An 18605-nucleotide genomic window follows, 5' to 3' on the forward strand; every position below is an offset into this window, starting at 1 on the left:
TGAACCCAACCTGCTCTTGATTGCTCCCTCCCTGGAGGTGTTCAGGGCCAGGTTGGATGGGGTTTGGAGCAACCTGGTCTAGTGAGAGGTGTCCCTGCCCATGCATGCGGGCTGGAACTGGATGATGTTGAAGGTCCCTTCCAAACCAAACCAGTCTGGGATTCCATGAACCCCAGAGGTGGGAGCCAGGTGCTGGGGTGTTACAGTGAGCACTTGGGCTCATCCTCAGTGCTGAGCAGAGCAAATGGCAAAGACCAAGCAGAGGAGGAGAAGTGGGGGGAAGAGAAGAACGAAGGCACCACTCCAGAAACCAAGGAGATATTATTTTTTCTAATATCTTTTTAATTTATTTGCTTTTAACTCCTACTGGATGAATGGTCAGAAAAATGATCTGGAGACTAGAGCACATCTGCTATGAGGATAACCCAAGAAAGCTGAGGTTCCTGAGCCTGGAGAAGAGAAGGCTCCAGGGAGACCTTATTGCAGACTTTCAATACTTAGAGGGGCCTGTAAGAAAGATGGGGACAGACTCCTTAGCAGGGCCTGCAGCAACAGGACAGGGGGGGATGGTTTTAAACTGAAAGAGGGGAGATTCAGACTAGATACAAGGAAGAATTTTTTTAAGCTAAGGGTGGTGAAACCCTGGCCCAGGTTGCCTAGAGAGGTGGGAGATGCCCCATCCCTGCAAACATTCCAGGTCAGGTTGGACAGGGATCCTCAGCAGCATGTTCATCATTCTCCAGACACTTCCTAGAAACAAGAGGCTGGAAAATCCTCACAGTCACTGAATCCAGCCCTTCACTATTGCAGGTGACTGCACATAAAACTGCAATGCTCTGCTTTAAAACAAGTTACACTTTCAGCCTGTGTCATCACCTCTGTGAGACCTTTCCAGAGGTTCCTGCTCCTGGATCTCACTGCTCTGACACCAGAAACTTTATTTTAACCTTAATTCTTTCCCACCTAAACTCAAGTCATCCAGCTGATGTTCTGTGCCTTAACCCTCTCCCTGAGATTTACCTTTCTGTACATCTTGGCCTTTGTTCAGCCCACCTGAACAAACAAGGCTCTGAATTTCTTCTCCTTCTCCAAACACTCCTTTCTCCATCTCTCCCAACAGTCCCTCCCTGCACCTCATCTGCTGCTGTGGACCATGGCTGACCTGAGAGGTGCTTCAGGCTCTGACAGGGCTTCTGTAATGCTATCAAAACCACCTTAACTCTCCTGCTCATCATAAAAAGGTAGGGAAGAGAAAAAGTTCATTACAGAGTTCTCAGTCACAGAGCTGAAGGGACTTTGAGGGTAATTTATCTCATCTCTCAGCCCCAAGCAGGACCCTTTTCTCCTCCTCTGCCCTTTCCAACTAATGAACCCTGAGCATGCAGCAGAAACTCTCATTATGAGTCCCTGTGGGCACAACCTTTCCCTTTCCATAGGATTTTTGGTTTTATTTCATTCCTCAAGGTCACACATATTCCTCCTTTCTGCTGTCCTGTTCCCACTCTGAACCATGAGGAGCTCCTACACCAGTGTCACCAGTGCTGAATGAGCCCTGACCAGGCAGCCAGTGCTGTCCCCAACAAGTGACACCAGACCCTGGCCATGCTGATACCCAACACTCAGTGTCACTTCACAGGGATGAATCTGCAGGGAATTTTTTCATCTCTCAGAGGTACCAGGGATAGTTGGGGGCTGTGGACAGACCTCTGAGCCTCCTTCCTTCCAACTTGCACAGAAAAGCTGAGCACTAGTCAAAAACTGTTGGTATTTCACCACATGAGGAACTTTGCTTCTATTAACCATGCAAAGCAAGGAAGTTTGCTTTCTAGAATGATGCATCCAAAACCTGTCAGGCAGTTGCAAGCTCATTTGGAAGGAAAATACTAAGCACAAGATCATCCAGCAGCCAATCTCCCTCTTCAGTCTAAAAGGGGGAGAAAATGGGGTATTGTCCATCAAAACCAGCCTTTTTCCTGAGACAAGCTGCAGTTAATAACAGCAAAAAGCAGCATAAAGAATCAAGTCCTGCACATTTATTTTTGACAGCAGCAGTTCAGGCACCTGCTTTTTGAACTGTGACTCAGCCTGCAGCTCCTCTCCCAGCGCGCTCGCCCGGCCAGGAGACAAAGCCTGATGAAATGACTCACACGAGGGATGGGAATGGTGAATTTGATGAAAGCAAGAGGTCAGCTGGGAGTGAAGGGCATGTGGTGCCCTCCTGTGAGATTCAGAGCAACCCAGCAGTGGAGCTTGGGGACCCTTTTCTGCAGGCATGGAGGAAAACTGGTGGGTAAATCAAGCAGTAGCTTCATGGCTCTCTTGACTGCGGATCTCACCCACAGCTGGCTTTGGTGTGAGGCTGCCCATGTTTTGACATGCCCTAGGTATGTACTACCATGGTGCAAAGCAGCTAAGGAGAGGCTGGGTGGCTTCACCACGTTGCATTTCAGTGGGGGGACATAAGAAGAGCTCACGTCTCCTCTCCTTCCACACCTCTGCAGTGTGCCTGCCTCCTGAATGCTTTTGTCGCAGATCACAGGGTGGTTTGGGTGAGAAAAGAGCTTAAAGGTCATCTAATCCACAACCCCTGCAGTGAGCAGGGACATCTTCAACTAGACCAGGTTGCTCAGAGCCCCATCCAACCTGACCTGGAATGTTTCCAGGGATAATGGGGCATCTCCCACCTCTCTGGGCAACCTGGGCCAGGGTCTCACCACCCTCAGTGTAAAAAGTTTCTTTGTTAGAAGATCTAGCCTGGACCTCCACTCTTTTAGTTTAAAACCATCACCCCTTATTCTACCACTACAGGCCCTGCTAAGGAGTCTGTCCCCACCTTTCTTACAAGCCCCCTTGAAGGACTGAAAGGCTGCAGTAAGGTCTCCCTGGAGCCTTCACTTCTCCAGGCTGAACAAACCCAAGCTGCTTTTCTGCAAGAAGGTTGGGAGTGGACTTGGGAACCAGAGATCAGCTCACTCTAAAAGCTTGTGCCTCAGCCTGACAGGTGCCTTTTAAAGGCCCACTTAGAAAAACCCATAAACCACACAGATTTTACACTTTGTAACACCTTTCATCAGATGGTTAAAACCAGCCTCTGCCAACGACTTCCATTTAGACTATTTTGATAAACCTATTGTTGAATTATAGAAGCAATTTCTTTTTATTGAAGGCTTAATGGCACCATAAAGTAGGCATTATTCAAATCTATGCAAATAAGGTGCATCCCTCAGACACACGGTGCCTGAGCAGCAGAGTCCCCAGACAGGGAGAGGGGAACAGAAGGGAGAGAGGAGATCAACTGCTGGAGCATGGAGACCACAGTCAATGGGATAAGAGGATCTCACCTTTGGTGGTGGGTCAATCCAGACGAGCCAAATTGTCACCCAACAGCCCATCAGACACAAACCTGTGACCAAACATGCTTGCACCCAGGCAGCAGGCACAGCAGCAGTAAGAAACGTGTAGCCAGGAGACTGTCTCCCTCCTGGTTGCAGCCAGGATGGAGGTCAACCAAGGGGATGGGCTACAAACTGCAGCTGGGCTGCACCCTTCCCTAGACCTACTCCTTGTCCTCAAAGAAACACTGTGAGTGAGCTGGAGTGGCACCTTCAAGCAGCTGAGAGCCCAAACCTTTCTTCTGCAATGGGCTGTGACTGCTCATCCACAGCAGCAAAGCTGCAATCAATGGGAAAGGCAGAAAAAAAACCCCACCAGGAGGAAGCTGGAGAGTGCAAATATCAAACAAAGAGCAAAAAAACCCAACCCAACAAAGACATCTCAGTCTGGTGCACAGATTTAAACATGGTTTACTGGGCAATGTGCACCATCAGGAAGGTGCACTGCAGCATTTGGTTTTGAAGTGGGAAGTTCTATCACAAGGTGTGTGACAAGCATTGTTTGGAACAGCCATGACCCTTTTTTTGGGGGTGAAAATACCCAGTTAATGATATTTCACCAAGCGGTGACACAAACCCATTGTTCCTGGAGGCAGAGAAATCTGTTCTGTTCTCAGCTGGTTTCCACAGATTACTGGTCAAAACCAGCACTGAAAAGCCAAGGAATTTCAGTTGTTTGTGAGTTTTGATATGTACTTAATACATGTAATATTTAAACAATTATAGAGGTTCAAAGCAGTAAGAAGCCTTTTAACAGCATTTAATTAATCCACCTTCTCCAGCAGGATTTTCTACCCAACCTGGGCACCTTCCAGGATTTTGCCTGGGCTGTTTCTAGGTGACCCAGGTGGGGAGTGCAGCACTCTTGGGAGACAATTTCACAGCCTAATGCTTTCTGCAATCCAGTGTCATGGTGTGATGTTCAACCTAAACATTTCTTGGCTTCGATTTCATCTCATTATTTCCATCAACGTCGCTGATATTCGACAAATTCGAAAGGTTAATAACGTGTCACAGCAACCTCATGGCTAGAACAATAAATATTCTGTGTCATTTAAAAAAAACACAGCATCAATTTTTATTTCAATTCTGCAATATACTGCCAGGATACTGCTTTTCAAAATGGATTTAAAAAAATAAATACATATGATGGTAGAGAACTTTTCCCCCCCCCCCTTAACAAAAAAACATATTAATGTGGTTTGACCAAATAACTCTTACATGGTTTTCAATTTCCAGTAAAGGCAATTAAAATAAAGGAGAAATCTTATGGTGGGGAAAAGAAGAGGAACATTACTGAAACAGTTAAACTTTATTATTTGATTCCACTTCTTCAGATGATTTCACTCTGTAGAAAAAGGGTCAAATTCCATTTCCAAGTTTTTCAATTGTGCCATTAAAAGCTGACTGAACATTTGTAAAACAAGTTACAAGCAATTTTCTAGAAAAAATAGAGCATTAAGTTTTAAAAATCATATTCTCGGGGTACCATGTATGTCCTCCAAGATAAAGATGAATTAACTTCCAGCAATAATTTGCAGTAAGTGAGTATAGATTAAAAATTTACATTTACCTTGTCCCTGATAACTGCTTTGGAAGTGACACAAGGGATGGGGAATGAATTGCTGACGATTCACCCCCAGCACTGGGCTCCTGCATGTGAGGAACTCTATAAAAATCATATTCAAGCTTTCAGATGAATGCTGAGAGTCTGAAATTGAAATTACAGATCCCAGCACCCTGAGTTACCAGGAACCAGGAGAGCACACGCAAACCAGCCTGACGGGGCACCGAGTTCACTCCCACTGCATTTAACAACTGCTTTCTATTTTCAAGTGCATATTGTCAATCCAGCAAAACACAGACATGAGCTCAGGGTGAAGGAAAGGATTTTGCTAGGCAAGTTTGCATTTCAAAAGCAGTCACCCTGAAATGACAAAATCTCATGTCACGGCTTTGAGCATCGCCACTCGCCTCGGCTGCTACTCGCCCTTCTTTTCCACTTCCCTGCTGATGCCCTGGGGAGAAGATGGGATGGATGAAGCCATGGGTATGAAATCCAGGCAAAATATATATGGCCAACACTGGATATTTATTTTGATTTCACACGGGTGAAGAGGCAGGATTTTTCTGGTTCTTTTTGACCACTTGGCTGGTTTTTGCACATGAAAAAGTACAAAAAACCAACCAACTAGGACAGTTGGATGGAGACTGCAAACACAACACACACAATTACTTGGCATAAAGGAATGCAAATAGGTCCCTGAAAATGTTTTTGAGAAGCTGCTGGTGTCATTTGTACCTCAATCAGAAGAAACATTCATTGGCACTAGAGGGAAAAAAGAGCTTAGAAAACCCTTCTCCTGTGGGAAGCTTCGTGCTCCTTCCTCTCCCTCCAGCAAATTCCTCCTTATCAGCTAAAATCAGGGTCCATCCTGCTGAAAAATGTACACTTCACATCTAAAACTACTTAAATCTCAGTTATCAGCCAAATATACCCTAAATACAAGGCAGCCTTAACAGATGTTTCTGCTGATCTCACAGCAGCTCCCTTCCAAATATTTATATTCTGCATTACATTATGGAAGTGGCAAAAGTTCCTTTCCTCCCCAAGTTCCTTAATTTTGCAACAGAAATCAAAACAAGATACCCTGTGCTAGTTAACTGGAGATAATTCATTAGGTGAAGGTTTAATCAGGTGTTTTTGTTGCTGCTTTGGCAGCAGGGATCACAGCCAGGCTTGCTGGAATTGCAGTGGAGCTAATCCGTTTTACACACCCCGGCTGCCCAGATAACGCTCCCTTCTTACCACTGGCAACTCCATCTAGCAGGGTGCTCCTTCAAAGGGGATCACACACTCTTCCATGGATTAGAAAGTGGGCCAGCATAAGCAGAATTAACAGCAAATATCAAGTACAAGCTGGGATGTCACTTCTTGTTGTACGTCCCCCGTCAGCCTGGTGTGACGGGAGGGCTCCTGCCACCCGCTCACGGACACGGAGCGAGTCTGTCAAGGGGATGTGCTGGTGCTAAAGAGAGGGAGACAGCTGCACACTGACATGCTTTGAACACCAGGAGAAAGCTCCTAGAACCAGCAAGTGCTAGGAAGCCCAGAAATAATGCATTCAAAATTAAACTGCATTTCAAAAGGCAGGCTAAGGAGCCTGAGCAGCCTCAGACAGGTCAGGCGAAATAAACCCAGCCTCTCTGCTCTGGAAGCTGCGTGTCAAGCAGCACCAGCAACTGCCACATCCCATTCAGATTTTTCAGTTTATGTTTTCCCCCCTTACCTTCATTCCTTTCTTCCAACTATTTGCCTTTTGAGGAAAATTATTCTCCCCTTCAGCTTATTTGTACCACCCTTGAAAAACCCCTAACTTGCTCTGTCTCCCCTCCAACACACCAGACAGCCTGGATGTTTCTACTTAAGACTAGTTTTGTTGACCACAGCTCAAGTCTGCCACCCTTCCACATCTGCCAGCCTGCACAAGGACCCCCAGGCTCAGCTCTGTAGCATGGCAAAGTGGGACACACTCTCCTCACACTAAGTCAGCTCATTTTAAGTTAAGTGGCTTGGGAGGGGGTCACAGGAGCTGGTCCATCAGCAAATTGGATGGATTAATAATGGGTCAGTAACAAGTGAACCAAGGGGGAAATGAGTCACCAAGAGTGACAACCAGAACAGGATAACAAGCCTAAAAACAATCAGTTCCTTGGCCTTTAGTTGTTCTTCACTTAACTTCTCTCATTGCATGGAAGAGCCCAAGATAGAGCTACATATAAAAATCAAGATGAACAAGTGCTGGACATGGGCAAAGCTTCATTTTAAATCATTCCTCACCACAGTGATAGCCCAGCAGCTTCCCCATCGCCCTGTGGCACAGGACTTCTCACTCCTCTGCTGATTTCTGATGGCTGCAACTTCATTGCAATGTAAAAGGAGCTTCACAGGAGCACTGCTCAGGTGCAAAATGCAAGCAGACTGAAAATATCAATCTGTGGTATCCTTTGCCCACTCCTAAATCAGCCCACCACTTCATCTCCGTGCTTCTGGAACAGATGGGACCTTCTGGCAGTCTTCAAACCACTCAATAGCACTTTCTCCCATAACAAAGCAAACTAATTACTAGAGTAAGATGCTATTTTCCATCAGTTCTCTTCTATTTTTAAAAAATCAGCCAGCCTGGGGAGCTGATGCCTGAGGAAGGCTTTGCAGGGAAGCTGCATTGCCCTCGGAAGCCTAACGCAGCAGAATTAAATGCATGCTGGCATGGAGGTGCAGAGCTTCACTAGGATTTTGCTCACCAAATACTTCTCTCACTCCATTTTTGCAACTATAGATGTGGACAGCCTGCTGATGCAAAAATAATCCCCCCTTAGCAGGGGCTCTGCACTTTGGATCCCTAAACACAGCACAGCAAAGGCTGCTCCACGGACCAGCTCTACCAGGCAAATGCTCCATTTTACAAGAGTGTTTTTCAAATCCTCTAAAAGCTTTTGAGCCATTTCTTTTTTTTTTTTTTTCCTGACTTAAGGATACATTTTTCTAAGGCAAGGGTTTTCTTGTTGATCCTGTAGGTGTTTTCCTCAAGCCAAGCATTTCCTTGCTATGCTGTGTGTTTTTCTCTCAAGAATCTACAAGCCTTTGCCAGCTTCAAGATAGCTGGAAATTGATTAAGAAATCACTAAATTCTAAACTTTCCAAATTCTTTCAAGAAAGCCTGAGCTCCAGTAACACCAGTTCAGAAACTTGGATGAAACCCAGATACCCAAGGATGTCAAACAATCCTAGAAAAAAATCCTTGTGACAGGCAGCATCTCAGAAGGCACAAAAAGCTGCAGAGAAAAACCAATGGATTTTGTAATAAGTAAGCAAATTTAGTAGTAGATTTGTGATCCACTGGGTATTTGTTGAGTGGGAAATAAACCAAAGCAGCTAGTTACATGTTGCCTAGCTGCAGACTGCAATATGAATAGTCTCCCTGCAGGTAAATCACTTTCTATTACTTCTAAGTACCCCAGGAAAAATACTAATTGAAAACACGGTTCTAATACTGTCCAGCTGGAAAACATCAGCTTAGGATGGAACTAGCTTGACACTGGCTGCCAACTGGCTAGGCACAATGGAAAAGGAAATTAATCTCTTGCAGACAAGATGTTCCATTTCCCACTTCTCCTTTGTAACCCTCAAATAAACTCATTATTAACCAAAGGCTTTGATTCACACAGGGAAAGAAAAAAAACCACATCACTGCATTTATGAGAAAGCCAGTGTGGATTTGTGGGTTTAAAATGAAGGCTGACAAATTTTGACACAGCAAAAAGCAGAGGAACTGGAGAATGGCTTGTAGTCCAACAGTCCAACTCTCTTCTTGGCTACTCATTAAAGAACAGACAAAACACAAAGACAAATGCTGTGCCACATTTCTGCACTGTCCCAGCCCACCCTCCTGCTAAGAGCTTTTTTGCCCAGGCAGGTGCAGAAGGGATAAGCAGGAAAACCAAAGGTGACCCCATGGGTGTTGAGGCTGCTTTTTAATTTCTATTTAAATTCATGTAGATGTAGGATCCAACAGGTCAGGCTATTTCAGAAGGGTCATTCCCCAACCTGCTGCTGACCCACAAGATTCCTGAGCCTCCTCTCTCCGTGTGATTTCAACTTTGCTGAAACACTCCAGACTTTGATCCATATTCTCTCCAAATTCTCCAAGATGATTAAAAAAAACCTATATGAAACCTCCACAATGCAGTGACTTTTCTTGTCATGGAAAAGCATCCTCCTTCTGGACCCAGATCATCCAGCAGATGAAGTCACTTGCTGGCACAACCACCCATGTCCATGTTCCCTACTTGCCTTTGGGTGATTGGACATGATTTGCACCATTTGCCTGAATCAGATAGTCTCATTTATGCTTCAAGTGGATTAAGGAACATTTGGATGAGTTATCAGCACAGGGGGCACTTAGCAGTTGGTAACAATTTCTGGGTCTGAAAAAGGACATCTGTCCACAATCCTAATTATGTTTTAAACTGGCTTCTCCATCTATTATTGAGTAACCCAAGGAGGTCAGACAAGTGAGATATGGAAGCTGATGGCTGATGACATACATGGGAAAGCTTAGCTGGAAGTGAGAGAAAGATGAAATCCTGTCTGGGGTGCTGTCTATGGAAGCACTTCAAAAGAGAAGAGTTCAGCATTGCTATAATCACAGAAGACACTGAGAAGAAAGCAAAAAGCAGGGAGGTACAGGGGAGAACATGAACAACAAAGCCCACATGAAAAAAGGTAAAAGTGCCATCAGCTGAACAAGAGGACAAATAACACACTCATCAGAACATAAGAGATTCAAAGTTAACCAACTTCTCTGCAGCTTCTGAGTGTAGACAAACTAGTCAGAGAGATCAAAAAGTTTGGGACAGCTTTGTCCTGGCCGGATCCTACAGGAGAGGTGCTCTCAGTGGGCTTCTTTCCAGAAAAGGTCAAGAGGGGAAGGGAGCTGCACCCAGCCAGAGAGACTCCAGCCCAAAAACATCATCAGTCAGGCTACAACCTCACAAATCAACCTGCAGCACGACGGGAACATCCATACACATCCCACAGCTGCTTTGATGAAGCAATATAAAACAGGCTTATTCTAATTTGTTGAGTGACAACCCAATTCTACAAGCACGTATTTCAAAATCTGGTTGAGCTATTAGCAGCTGATGACTTCCAGTGCCTCCCATCCTCACAACCCAAGTATGGAAATGATAAAAACTCAGAAAAACTGAATGTTCTGGAGTCAAATGAAAGGCAGAGGGAAGCAGAACCACCCAGAGCCTCCAAAGAGAGGACCCAGAGACAGGCCAGTTTAGCTGCCTTGTCGCTCAACGACCCCAAATTCCTGAGTGCTTTGCAAATTTCATTTTCCCTAAGTTTGAAGGTTCATCTCTGCAAAACAGGGACAACAATCCCTGGCTTCAGAGAAAGGTAATGATTAATCCACAAAAAAAAAGCTGGAGAAAGACTTTTTACAAGTGCATGGAGTTACAGGATGAGGGGGAATAGTTTTAAGTTGAAATAGAGGAGATATTAGGAAAAAAATTCTTTGCTGTGAGGGTGGTGAGAGCCTGGCCCAGGTTGCCCAGGGAAGCTGTGGCTGCCCCATCCCTGGCAGTGTTGAAGGGCAGGTTGGATGGGGCTTGGAGCAACCTGGGCTGGTGGGAGGTGTCCCTGCCCATGGCAGGGAATTGGGACTAGATAGTCTTTAAGGTCCCAGTCCACCCAAACCAGTCAGGGATTCCATGAAGCACCCAAATGTGAGGCAAACACAGGAATCATTCATGCCTGGGACTAAAGGTTTGGCTGGAACACTGGGAAATAACCAGAATAATGACACTAAGACAATATATCAAAAAGCTTCTATGCAGTGTCCCCCCAGAACATGGTGTAGGACACTAATAAGGTGGAAGAAGTATTACAACTTGCCAGGAAAGACTCTGTTCACACATAAATGAGGAAGAGATAAAGCTGAACAACCCTAATTGCAGCATTGCTCGATACTAATGGCAAGACTTAAGCATTACTACTCACCAAACAGAAGTTCTGGGGTCAGATTGTTTTCACATGCTTTACAATAACTAAAGTACACACTTTTTTTTAATAGAAAGGCAGAAGTTGCCTTCCTGTCACACCAATAGAAGGTGAGAAACTTTGTGCCTAGGCTAATGACAAAGACTTCCAAAAAACAAGCCTGAATAAAAATCAAACAAAACAGCTACCTGAGACAGAAAACAAAAATAATCAGTGTTCTTAGTTCTTAACTTTTTTCTTTTATACACAAGGCTGCTAGCCAAAGCATCACATTAAAAAAACCCTTTCAATTAATTAGTCTCCTTTTAAATAAGCTTTCCCTAAAAATACAACACGTTGTGTCTCAGAACATGCCAGCTTGGTGTAAGACAATGATTTCTTCACCCTCCTATTTGTGCATCACAAGATCTATTTGAACATATATTTATAATCAGAAATATGTTAACATTCTTACACTACATACACACCCTTGTATTCCTGCCTGCTTTGAGCTCCTGCAGAAAAACTGATTTCTATTTGCAGCACCTATAGCTATTTCTAGCCAAATGTTCTGCTGTGCAAAGCTTCTCTATTAGGAGGCATAAAAACTAACAAGACAACCACTAAATCTCATACCCTACCGAGAGTGTAACTTGTATCTAAACCAGCCCAAAATGCATTCCTGAAGGGATAAAAGGAAATGAAAAACCACATTGGCCCTTCCAGACTTACAGCTTCTTGCAGGTATATAAAAAATCACTGAATCATAGAATTATTAAGGTTGGAAGGGACCTTAAAGACCATCAAGCTCCAACCCCCCTGCCATGAGCAGGGAACCACTAGATCAGGCAGCACAAAACCTCATCCCACCTGGCCTTAAAAACCTCCAGGGATGGGGCATCAACAACTTCCCTGGGCAAGCCATTCCAGAGAGATTTGGGATCACTGCCCAAAGATTAAAAGAAGCCTCCAGGGGTGCTAAGGACACTCTCACCTTTATGCTTCCCCCGATGAGATCTGGAGGCTCTTCATCTGTTTCTAAGGCAACGTTGATGGAGGCGAAGGGGCGACTGGCCATCTGTTGCATCTCACGGAGTAGTTGCTAATTTAATAAACAGAAAAACATTATTATCACATTGTTCCAACACAAAGATGAAAAAAAAAACCCTAACAAACCCACCCCGTGCATCTGAGAGATTCTACCCAAGGTGAAGGGATAATCAATGAATATGGAAAAACGACCTCCTGGTGTTTTAACGGGCTTAAGGCAGATAATCCTAAATATTCACATTACTACAACTTAAGTTACTGCAGGTAAAGCTACACCCCACAGTCTTAGCCAGACTCTTTCATGAGGGAAAACACATCTGCTTAAGTCTCCATAAAGCAGTAATTTACTTTTTAAGCCATGATGCTCTAGCTGTTTGTCAGCACCTGTCCGGGGCATGACAGGACTCCATAGGATTTGTGGGAACCCCTTTAGACTTCCAACTCCCAGCAGTATGCAACTACTGTCAGAAAGAATTTGGTACTGTTTTTTTACAACATCCCTAGCAAAATGCTGTCAGGCATCTAAGGAATAATAATTTTTTACTGTTTGTTTCCCTTCTGAAGGCAGCAAATGTATCAAATGGCAAGCACGTCCTTGTTGCAATATGTTTTATTAAAAGAGAAAACATTTTCCTAGGTAAATCTCTGTAAGCCTTCATGGCACAAGACATCTTTTTTAAGCCCTTTTAAGCATTGTGATGCATCTCCATTTTTTTAACACACACACACAAAAGACACTTCCCATGATGCCAGGGCTGGGAGTAGAATTTCAACTCTGGCTGAGCTGTGACCACACTTCTTTGTGGCTTCAGCGTTAATCTCCAAGACTAAAGCCAAGCTACATAACCTCTAAGTGGATGCAGAAGCCATAATTCCCAGAAGCAAATGGGCCTGACATGATCCAGTGCCCCTAATTAATAGGAGAAGCAGCACCTATTTTGTCCAGCTTGCAAAAACACAGCAGTCTTACCCTAAAGTGCAGCAACTTGTTGCACACAGCTTCACGCATTTTGCATGACCACTCAGCTCCAGTAATTCTACTTTTATTCTGCATTTAAGCTGGACTGAGGCACCACCAAACGCCCTCTGTACTTCCCACCCACCCCATTTCCCCATGAGTTATGGGCAATTTGACACTCCAAGCCCTAACTGAGCATCTACAGCATTCAAAAAGTGCCCAAGGAAACACCTCAAAAAGCATCGTGCCCTGAACAAGGCCCATCCAGCAGAGTAGAAAGGAAGATGCTGCTACTCAGAGTGCAACTTCTTTAGACAAAACTAACTGCATCATCATTTTTCTTCAACTCATAAACCTCTTTGCCAAGCCATCTTTTAATTTTGTGGTTGTTTTTGTTGCAGGAAAAATGGAAGACTGTCCCTGCAAGCTTGAGGTTTGGGCAAGGTGGTAAGAAGGTACAATGAGGTCGATGAAACCAAGCTTGGAGAGGGGTATAAAAGCCTGTAGAGATATATATATAGGCCTGTGTATATAAGCCTGTTCTCAGCCTAATTCTGAGGAAAAAAAAAAAATCAAGGGGGCAAAAAAAAGGCCCTTTGGAGCAGATTGTAGATACTGTCACAAAGCAAAGAACCCCCAAGGAATTCACACAAAGGGAGCTGCACGAAGCATTTGCAAGGAAACTTGTGTGTAACTCACACTTGGGTAAAGGAACACGAGGAGTTTTGGAATATTTAAAGCACACCAGCAGATTGCAGACTGCAGCAAGTGTGAAACAGATTGCTGGGTTGTTGTTCCTGCAATTGTCCCCTTCAGCTATCATAAAGCGCTTTGTTTAATGCCCATAAAATCAAAGAACAAGCTGTCCTGATGAAGATGTCCAAGAGACTTACGAACTAAAAGCTATTAGCTCTTTGAAGGAAGTTCAGTTTATCAAAGGAAATGTGCAATTTGGCAACATGACTCCTATTAAAGTCAGTAGTAGCATCAAAAAATAACAGCCTGAGCAGTGCTGCGAAGGCAGAGATGCCTCCGAGTGCTACAACATGAGCAATGGGAAGAGAGATGCTGACAGAAATTGTTGCCTTTGTTGTCTGAAAAGGCCATGGCAAGACCTTGTTTTGGAGGCTGCCCCAAAGCCAGTTGATTCTCAGCTAACAGTGGCCGAACCAGGTAAAAACAAAGGTTCAAGCTGCAGCCAAAGCAGCAAATGCCTAAAGGGAGAACATCCTTTTCCTAACATAGAATCATAGTCTGGGTTGGAAGGGACCTTCAAGATCATCAGGTTCCAACCTCCCTGCCATGAGCAGGGACACCTCCCACCAGACCAGGCTGCACAAGCCTCATCCAACCTGGCCTTGAACACTTCCAGGGAGGGGGCTTTCACAAACTCCCTGGGCAACCTATTCCAGTGCCTTCCTACCCTCATGGTGAAGAATTTCTTGCTGCTGTCTAACCTAAATCTCTTCTCTTTCATGTTTAAAACTGTCACTGCCCTCTCTGGCGAACTCTCCCCAGCTTTCCTGGAGCCCCTTCAGGCACTGGAAGGAGCTCTAAGGTCTCCCTGGAGCCTTCTCTTCTCTCCTCTTCCTCGCTGCTCCAGCGCTTTGATCATCTTCATGGCCCTTCTCTGGACTCTTCTCAACAGCTTCATGTCCTTCCTGTTCTGAGGGCTCCAGAGCTCTACACAACACTCCAGATGGGACCTCACCAGAGCAGAGTAGAGGGGCAGAAGCACCTCCCTCGATCTCCTGGCTATGCCTTACACTGCAGACCAGGTCATGGTTGGCCAAGTGAAGGATCTTGCCCTTGGCCTTGTTGAACTCCATGAGGTTGGCATGGGCCCACCTCTCCAGCCTGCCAAGGCCCCTCTGGATGGCCTCCCTTCCTTCTAGGGTGCCAACCACACCACACAGCTTGGTGTGGTCAGCACACTTGCTGAGGAGACAACTCAATCCCTCTGTCCATGTCTCCACCTAAGATGCTGAGCAGCACTGCTCCCCATACTGTCCCCTGAGGGTCACCACTCATCCCTTGCCTTGGGCACTGAGCCAGCTTCTGCTGTAGCACAAGCCACGTTACAAAACCAATTCACCACCCCCCCAAAAAATAAATTAAACATAAATTTGAAAAATAATTGTTGTGTACCTAAAATGTCACTCCCTCCCCCAGGGCAGGCAGGGTGATTGTTCCACCTGTGCACGTACTTATCCTTCAGTATTTGGTTGGTGTGTCAAGGTTTTAATTAAAATCTTTTTTTATGTTGTAAAGGAGAATTTGTGGCATTTCCCCAGCCAAGACCTTGGGCTTGTCATTAGAAATCAGCAGCAGTTAACATCAAGATCCTCCAGCACCTGGCTTACCCTCACTCCTAATGATTGGCTTTCTGAGGCTTCAAATAATGAACCTCCAGACACTTCCCAGCAAACCTTTGCTTTCCAGATCACAAAATTAATAAGATAACCTGGGAATATTTTAAATCACTTAGGTCTGAAGAGGATCTTAAAAGGAAAAACATTTGACAGGCTTACAATAAAAGCACATAAAAAAGCATGTACTGGAACACACTGGCCTAAATATTTAAGTGACCACAAACTGTGAGAACCTGCACAACTTCCATTTGCATTGGGGTTTTTTTAATTCAGTCTCAGGAGGAAAACTCCTTTCAAAAAATTCATAAGCTAAAGCAATTGCAGAATGGGAAGTGCTGTAACAACACATGAAGGATTGGGTGCAACTAGACACTAAAAGAACAATACAATAAACAAACTCAACAGGCCTATGGCAGAGGAGAAAAACATCAAGGAGAATGGGGGAACCATTGAGTCTGCTCATCTGACTGCCCAGGACTAGAGATACAGGGGTGAATGGTGCAGAAACTAGAGACTTACAGGTTGGTTTGGGTTGGGAGGGACCTTAAAGATCATCCAGTTCCAACCCCCCTGCATGGGCAGGGACACCTCCCACCAGCCCAGGCTGCTCCAAGCCCCATCCAACCTGCCCTTCAACACTGCCAGGGATGGGGCAGCCACAGCTTCCCTGGGCAACCTGGGCCAGGGTCTCACCACCCTCACAGCACAGAATTTCTTTCTAATGTCCAACCTAAATCTCCTCTTTTCCAGTTTTCATCCATTCCCCCTGCTCCCCTCCCTCCCTGCCCTTGTCCCAAGCCCCTCCCCAGCTTTCCTGGAGCCCCTTCAGGCACTGGAAGGTGCTCTAAGGTCTCCCTGGAGCCTTCTCTTCTCCAGGCTGAACACCCCAGCTCTCCCAGCCTGTCTCCAGGGCAAAGCTGCTCCAGCCCTCTGAGCATTTTCGTGGCCTCCTCAACCCTGTTCAACAGCTCCATGCAGTGTTCCATACCAGTGGCTCTTTAAATCCATACATGTTGAGTAATGGGTAATCCAAAATGAATAGTGTGCTACTGATGGGAGAAAAACTGCCAGAGGAATTGAGAAAACCCTTTTGATACAGTAGCACAGGCTCTCACACAAAAGAAAAACAGCTCTTCAGGTTACCAGGTTAATTGACTAATATAACCTATGCTGTGTTTTCTGACAAGAAAAGCCCCAACATTTCATTCAGGATAATAAAGCAGTCACCAGTGTCTGTGTAACCATCCTGCTACCTTCCATCTCAGTCACTGCCCCCATGGAGCCTCTTTTATGAGCACAGGGCTGGGGGTCTGATATTTTCAGCCATGAAAGACTGCTGATTTTTTCCAGAAGAAAACCACAGGTTTGGGATTTTATTTGCTCCTTTCAGAGCATGGCATTAAAAAACAATAAAGCTAAGGAAAACAGCTCTCTAGAACTTGTCATGAACTCAAGTTTTAGCAGGAGTATTTAAGCTCATTTTTGAAGTGAGATGAGAAAGAAAGAAGTAGAAATTCAAGGAGGAAAAAACCATGAGGGTGGTAAGTAAACAACAGGTTCATTCTAAGGTAGAGTAAGAGCAGAGGAAGCAGGACCCCACAGGAGAGGGAGCAAAGTGTCCTCAGCAGACAGGATATAGGGTATCAGGCAGGAATGTCTGGTACCAGTACACCAGTCAGTGGTTGGTGGAGGTGAACTTCAAAAAGAGAAGGCAGGAAAAAGCACAGAATGACAGAATCATCATGGTTGGAAAGGACCTCTGAGATCACAGAGTCTACCCATCACCACACACAAAACAACCCAAACACACAAAAACCCAACAAACAAAAAATACCCACCACAAAATAAAAGACAACACAACACCCAACCCTGACCACTAGAGCATGTCCTGAAGTGCCACATCTACACGTTTCTTGAACACCTCCAAGGATGGTGACTCCACCACCTCCCTGGGCAGCTGATCCACTGTCCAACCACTCTTTCAGGATGGAAATTGTTCCTGATACCCAAACTGAACCTCCCCTGCTGCAACCTCAGGCCATTTCCACCGGTCCAGCTGTTACTTACTCGGGAGAAGAGGCCAACACCCACCTCCCTACAACCTCCTTTCAATAGTCTTAGCAACAGGTTTTTTTCCCAGGAAATGTGGAGATCTAGTCCTTCAAAGCACTGCTGAAATTCAGATCCCTTTGAGCCTACAGCTTGTTCAGGAGGTAACGTGTTTGTTCCAGAGGAAGTTTTGCTGAAGATATTTCAACAGAGCAAGGGTCATGTTCCATTCCTTTGATGAGACAAATCAGAGGTCATCCTTTCAGGACTCACACTGCAACCTTCGAGGCTGCAATGAATTTGAGATGGGGCTGCAAAGGGAAGGTTATGACCAACCTCCTGCTCAACTGGGTCTCCACTGCTGTACCACCATGGAAAAATCCTGCCCCACTCTAGTGAACAAGGAAAATCACCATGTTCTCCATGCTGTCCACAGCCAACTTGAGAAACCAGGATACTCTGGAATCAGCTGTGTGTTCTGAGCTGCTGCCCTGTCTCTACTGCAAGGATAAAGTGCTCCAATGGGCCAAAACCCAGAGCTCACAACCAGCAGCAAGTCAAAAGAAAAAGGTCCAGAGTCATGGAAAGAGAAGAAAGATAAAGAATATAAAGAAACAAAACAATTTGTATCCTTGTTGTTTGAGAGATTTGGTGTGGGGGGAATAAAAATATCTGGGGGCAGAACAGACTGTTTGGGATGCTTCTTTATCAAGCTGAAGCGTGGAGCTCAACCACGCAGAGTGGGAAGATGTTAATTCTCCAGTGTGGATTCAGCAGCTCTGGTTGCTTTTCATCCCCCCAGCCAAAGCTAAACAGAGAGTGATAAGGAAACAGAACAATGTTGCCTCCTTCTTCCTCACCAGTCTTTTAAACAGCATCAATTCTGCAAAGTTACTCAAGTGTGTCAGTCCCCTTACGTGTTCCCTCCAAGGCTTCGCACAATGTGTAAAATACACAATCCAATCAAATACCTAAATAGAACCACAGAAGTGTTTTGGTTGGAAAAGACCTTCAAGATCATGAAGCCTAACTATTAACCCAGCCCTGCCAAGGCCCACCACTAACCCAGCTCCACATCTACAGGGCTTTGAAATCCCTGCAGGGATGGGGACTCCTCCCCTGCCCTGGGCAGCCTGGGCCAGGGCCTGACAACCTTTGCCAGGAAGAAATTGTTCCCAAGATCCAATCTAAACCTCCCCTGGCACAACTTGAGGCCGTTTCCTCTTGTCCCA

The 18605-nt window shown here is 45.2% G+C and overlaps 1 protein-coding gene across 1 annotated transcript in view; it reads right to left on the bottom strand.

The window, feature by feature from the left end:
* Positions 1-18605, bottom strand: part of ATRN (attractin) — a 136683-nt gene that overhangs the window by 4290 nt on the left and 113788 nt on the right. The window contains exon 27 of the mRNA XM_010002327.1: positions 11939-12046. Coding sequence (XP_010000629.1) covers positions 11939-12046 — 108 coding nt within the window. The remainder of the gene's footprint in view (positions 1-11938; positions 12047-18605) is intronic.

Source organism: Chaetura pelagica, unplaced genomic scaffold (genome assembly GCF_000747805.2).
Source record: "Chaetura pelagica isolate M959 unplaced genomic scaffold, ChaPel_1.0 scaffold347, whole genome shotgun sequence".
Taxonomy (NCBI): Eukaryota; Metazoa; Chordata; class Aves; order Apodiformes; family Apodidae; genus Chaetura; species Chaetura pelagica.